The sequence below is a fragment of the Thermobia domestica genome, chromosome 11, assembly GCF_964235325.1.
Source record: "Thermobia domestica chromosome 11, izTheDome1.hap1.1, whole genome shotgun sequence".
Classification (NCBI taxonomy): domain Eukaryota; kingdom Metazoa; phylum Arthropoda; class Insecta; order Zygentoma; family Lepismatidae; genus Thermobia; species Thermobia domestica.
This window is the reverse complement of record NC_137464.1, coordinates 227,967,125-227,973,610: the sequence shown is the minus strand read 5'-3', so window position 1 is coordinate 227,973,610 and position 6,486 is coordinate 227,967,125. Positions and strand designations below refer to the sequence as shown.

At 35.4% G+C, this 6,486-nt stretch overlaps 1 protein-coding gene across 1 annotated transcript in view; it reads right to left on the bottom strand.

Moving 5' to 3' along the window:
• Positions 1-4,883: 4,883 nt before the first annotated feature.
• LOC145663763 (uncharacterized) overlaps positions 4,884-6,486 on the bottom strand; it is a gene marked incomplete at its 3' end in the record, with an annotated part of 79,192 nt that continues 77,589 nt past the window's right edge. Inside the window, 1 exon segment of the mRNA XM_081729852.1 lies at positions 4,884-5,051. Coding sequence (XP_081585978.1) covers positions 4,884-5,051 — 168 coding nt within the window.

Sequence of the window (6,486 nt, the reverse complement as noted above, 5' to 3'; positions counted from 1 at the left end):
CATTCCCCTTTAAGTACGAGGGTAATCAAAAAGTAAGGTTTCAAAGCGGTGGGGACGCAATGAAACAGTTCGTGCGGCTGTTGACCATATTGTTACGTTTGTTGTTGTTTTTTCCTATCCCAAACAAGCTTGCCGTATCTTGGCAGCCGTTTGTAATGGAGCTTCCTCTTGACGTCACCGCAAGTGTAAAGTTCCACCAGTTTATGACTGGTGGTACTGAAATTCACGACGAAGAAAACAGCGGAAGACTGTCAGTTTCCAGCAAGACAGTCGGAAAGGTTCAGCAAAACCTGTGAAACAGTGACGTCTGCTTCGTAAGTTGGAAGACGCGCTTCAGCAACGGCGACAAGGTGAAAGATTAGGTTTAACGCTTTCTCAAACACATGGCGATGACGTGGTATGACATGGGCACACAAAAACTGCCTCAGCGCCAACATCGACCAAAATAGGGTTATATAGAAATATAGGTAAATGTACGAGCTTTAAAATAACGTAAATGTTATTGAAAATAAACCTTTCTTTGTATTTCTTAAAAATAGAACTTACTTTCGGAATTAATCTCATACTTACATTACGATGCATTTTTTCTTAAATTAAAATTAATATGTATTTCTCTACTTGAAATAAATGAATTTCATGATAAAACATTCACATGTTATATACTTGAAACATTTAAGTATGCTAAAATTAGTTGCATATGCGAATATATTTTTAAAATATCAAACTGGATTAAACACATTATACAGAGTCTTCCAAAAGTCCTGCAAAAAAGTAAAAAGCTGTAACTTTGTAACCATTTACTGTATTTGTACAAAACTTTTAGTGGACTTGTAAGAAAGTCTGAAATTTTGTTTTCAAGCATTTTTTCAACGCCAAACCTCCAGCTGAACACCATTTACGTCCAAACATTGCTGAAGTCTTTTCGGGAATCCAAGAATGGCATTTCATCCGTAATACTCCCAATCACATTACGTATCTTCTTCCGGAGGTCCTGAACATCTTTCGGTTTTTGCTTGTAAACTTCTGTATCATCTTCTTACGAACGATATTGTGTAGCGTTGTCATTGGCACTCGCAGCTCCAAGGATCTGCGTTTCAACGATTTCTTTGGACTTCGCAACACGCTTTCCTGCATGGGCTGAATCACATCAACACTGGTTGTTTGCCTTCCGCTACGAGACAAGTTCAAGACACTACCGCTAGCTAGGAACTTATCGTACCATCTCTTGATACTTGAACCTGCAGGTGGTTGTTTCTGATATTTTTGTCGGAATTTTATTCTCACCAAAACACTAGATTCTATCTCACAAAACCACGCCACACACTGCGCTTTCTCTTGAGTAGACGCCATCTTTGTCACGTGATTCGCTGTTATGACGTCAACGTTTACATCCGCTCATTGTTGCCAACAAAAATTTTAACATTTCCACTAAACATTACAAACAAAATACAAAATTATAAGTAGTACTTTAAAAGTTACAGCTTTTTACTTTTTTTGCAGGACTTTTGGAACATTCTGTGTGGAACTAGAACTTGGCAGCAGTAGCGTAGCGTTAAGTTTTGCAATGGGTAGACAGGATATATATACAGAGAGTTCAGTGCTACACGATTATGCTCTGGGACCAAGGCAAATGGTGATGAGTTGGATTATAGTGGTGGAGTGACGAAAGTGAGAGAGAACGGGAGAGAATATCGAGAAAATCTACCCACACAGTGTATGTCCCGTATAAAACCAACTTGGTGGGATTTGGAATCTAACCAGGGACCCTACGCTCAGAGTTCACTGCTCTGCAACCGAGCTACCGAGGCTTCTCTTTAAACACTTGTTACAAAATTTTTCCATTTATATTATTCAATAATAACAATAGCTTTAGACTTTTCGATTTTATCATTTTCTTTATTTATTTTGGAGTTATTTGCAGTTTAAAACCTCATATCAATATTGAGATAGATTGACGTCTCTTGTAACCTAAAATCCACATGTTTATACTCCACATATATCCAAATATATGAAAATTATCAATTATTTGGGGGCGGGGTGGCTCAGTGGTGCATGGGGTCTTTGGTTCGATCCCAGTTCGCGCCAAGTGAATTTTATGGTGAAAAACACCGTGTGTTGGGGTTTCTTGGGGTTCTGCCGTTTCCTCTCACTTTCTTCATTCCATCATTTCATTCATTTCTCATCATCACCGTCTACTTTAGCCCAGCCGACATAACCGTCGGACGTAAAACTCAAAGATTTCATTTCATTTTTAGTCTATTATTAGAAAGAGCAGTCACATAGTGCGAAAGATCGCATCGATATCCAGATTCTAATAAAATTATGAGTTTAAGGTTTTTGCTTCCTGAAGAAAACCTCTGAATAAGTAAAATTTTAGGAACTCTGTTTTAATAATAATTTCCGAAAGGAACATTTTTAGTGTAACAATTTTTACATTTTCACACACACACACACACACACACATATATATATATATATATATATATATATATATATATATATATATATATATATATATATATATATGAAACTCCTAACAAAATTTTGTTAGAAACTTATTTTCGCGAGGTTGCACTACTATATATAATGTACAGAAAACTAATTTCGATAAACACATACCTTAACGATTAAATTAAGCCAGTATATTGATATAAATTTATTCTGACAAATCTCTGTACATACACTAAATATATTAAATTGAATTAATAATTTACTTTTATGTGTAATCTTCCTATTAGCTTTGCAGGATTCCTGATTCAAAAAGTAAACTCATAAATTGACTATTTTTAAAGTTAATACTAATTTTTATGAGATTTACATTTTATAGCCATTTAATAACAACTGGTGCAGAAAATCTATTTCCAATAATTAGATTTGCACATAATAAATAACTCAGAGAGACTCAGATACAAATTTACCTAACAATTTTAAAAGGAACAACAAAATAGCAGACTACAAAACCTCCAGCCCTTGCTTTTACCTTTTCCAGTGTTGATACACTCTAGTATTGCGATTAAACAGAAGCTGAACCTAGATCGTGAAAGATTTATATGAATTACTGTATCCATAAAACCTTCTTAAGGTAGTTATTAATTTAGGTTTTTTATTTCCTTCTATTTCTTAATAATTTTCCTTGAAATATGATTGAATATCTAAAAGGAAGAATGAAAAGAATACGGGATTTAAAATGGTATCATTTCGCTAAGTACGGCATCACTGCTACTGAGACGTTTTGCCCAATGTATCTTTGCTAGGTTGTTTCAGCGAGTGAGAAGCCTACAGCCACATGCACGCGCCGCTTTCTCAAGTGTATTTGTTTCAGACGCGTTGAGACATACTTTTTGTTGTGTCCTGGTTGTCTCTGTGCAGCCTGTTTGACGGAGATAGAACTTTTTTTCCCGAGTTTTTAAAAGTAAAATTATTTAGAAATTTGACTCTACTACTATTCTTATTAACCAAGCTATCGATGGCCCTAGTATTTATGTATTTTTCTTCAACATGAAATATACATTATTCCTTATTAAGAAGGAAATTCTAAAGCTATGTTCTTTTAATTTGAAAGGGTAGACAGTGTCTCAATGTCTCATATCACTCTACGCTACTGCTTGGCAGGCTATGCTGCGAAGAAATTAAAGCAAATTACAAAAATAAATAAAAATCAGTAATAAATATCAGTAAATGTAATTATGAGTGAATAATAAAATGAACCGAATAATGTAAAAATAACAGCCATTGTATTGAATGAGCTCGTAACACTTAATATAAATTTACCTTCGTAACGGATGAACAGTTGTAACAGTGAACTATGGTTGGATCGGGATTTAGCGTCCCTCTCAGTAGCAAGATTATATAAGGCATGAATCTACAACATAACGTAGGATCCGAATCACATAAGCTCTTGCCGGAAATTGAAGTCGGGTCTTCCTCGCCGAATACACGCACGATAACCATTTAGCCACGAGGGAGCTCTCATATCACTGGAGATAGCCTCTACCCGTGATGGGTGGATGGGAGCCTTTAAAGTGTTAAAAAGTTTTTCACACGAAGGTACACTCATGTCGCATATTTATAACTGTCTTCTTGCAAGAATACAATTTAATAATGATTTTGCAGGGTACATTTAATACTGATACTATGTGTTTAATTGGGAAATGTATATTTGTGGTAAATTTCATAGGAAAAGAATTATAAATTCGAAAATTAGAATGAGTAAAACAAAATGTTGCTAAATGGACAAGACAATTTTAATTTCGTTTTATTGTTCTTATTTACTACTCTTTTGACATGAAATTTGCCACATACATGTCTTTGCCGATTATACACATACTAACATTATAAGAAATATCGGACGAATTCGTTATCAAGTTATATTCCTACAACAACATATTTATAGACATACGACAATAATTTTGGACACGAGTGTACAAGTACATTATGTCAAAACCGCTGAGAATTGTAGGTTTTACTTCGTGTTCAGGTAAAGCTTTGAGGAATGAGTTGGTAGTTTTCATTTCTTAGGAATACAACTTGCATGCAAAGAAAACAGAAATCTCGCTCCTACACCTATGACGTTGACACTGTGAAACTCGCTTTGAAAGAGTATACACTGAAAATTTCATGAGCATAATATTCATGACGTCATGTGATGTAAAGTTAGACACTAACTTTGACGGCAACTTTTACTGAACTTTTAATTTGTTAACTGATAGATAACACTATCAAAGAGTTATATCCAATTTTACTACCCACTACCATCAAACGAAGGTTGAATTCACATCCTACGCTAGTCTCTCTGCTTAGATTACCAGAAACGTAGCAGAAGATTGTATAACTAATACCAGGTATTAGGAAGTAGATACAAATAGAAAGAGTTAGTTACTTACACAGTATAATGATGTGAAGTGGTAGTCTTCTGCCAAGAAATATTATGGGAGTTTGTGAATGCCAGAACGAGTCAATATCTGGAAAAGCATAGGATACTCCTTCCACAACCAGACCGTGCAGTATACACCCAAGCCAAAAGTAAGGAAATTGACCACCCACACGGAATGCTGAAAAATATAAGAACATTAATAGTTAATACTGGTAAGTTTACTTCACTATAGCATAAAGAAACATAATTATTTTTAATTCAAATGTTGCAAGAAGGTAGCTCTCACTGCGTGTAAGCAAGCACAAAAATGTTTGATAGATTAGATTAGGTTAGAACTTTCTAGAATCACTACTTTTCCTACTACACATTACTTCAATCAAACAATGCTTACACCGATATTTCCTGCACCATGAATGGAACGACGAGGACAACATAAAAAGTTCTCTGTCTTGCATACAGAAGCGTTGATATGAAAATAAGTTTGTTTTTGTTATGTTGGGACATGTTCCGAAGTAACGCATATCAAGTGCCAACTTGATCTATTAAATAGTTTTGTTTATGTGGCTTTTGAAAGTAAACGCTTTATGTGTGCTTCGCGAAAACGGATAAACTGGAATAAAATGCAGTCACAAAATTCTTTCTATTGGACGGTTTATAGACAACGGAAATCTGTTCAAAGTGGTAATAGTTTATAAGGCATTTGCTCCTTCATTTTCAACAGTTAAGAAATGGGCGAGTGAATTTAAACGTGGCCTATTTCTCTTGAAGTCGATCGATATGAAGGGCGTCTCAAAATTCCGAACACAGATGCAAACAAGCTGATGCCATATTATAGGCCTAAGAAGAAAGAGTATGGTATCTCATGAAAACTTAAATATAAGAAAGCTTTGTAAAAGATGGGTGCCTCATTTGTTGGTTGTTGATCAAAAACAAATGCGAAAATCAATTTCTTAGGAATGTTCGGGCCGTTCTAGAAAGAAATCAACTGATTTTTTGCGCCAATTTGTTACTCTAGACGAAATGTAGGCCCACCACTACACGTCAGAAATGAAACAGCAATCAAAGCAGTAGGTAGAAGCCGGTAGACCCGCACCAAAAAGGCAAAGTCGATTTCATCTGCCTGAAAGGTCTGTGTTTTCTTGTATGCAAAAGCGATTCTTCCTATTGATTACCTTACGAAAAGAAAAATAATAACTGACGAATTTTTCGCAAGTCTTCTGGACGAACTGGATGCAGAAACGTTAGAAAAAGACTGCATTGCAAAAGTAAAAAAAATAATCTTTCATAAGCACAGGACAAGATGCCTTGGCAATTGGAAAACTGAGGTATTTGAAGTACGAATTGTTGCAACATCCACTCTATTCATAAGATTTGTCACCCCTCTGATTTTCACTTATTCCCACACCTAAAGAAATTTGTACTTTGAGACCGTTTGCAGTATAGTGAAGAGTTTATGGCAGCCATAGATGAATGTTTTGCAGACCTTATAGAGTCACGTTCAGGGATAGAATCCACTCACAGGAAAACCGTTGAATAAAGTCCATTGACCTAAAAGGAGACTGTGTAGAAAAGTACATGTTTGACCAGTCTCTCACTGCCAGGCCAAGAACTTT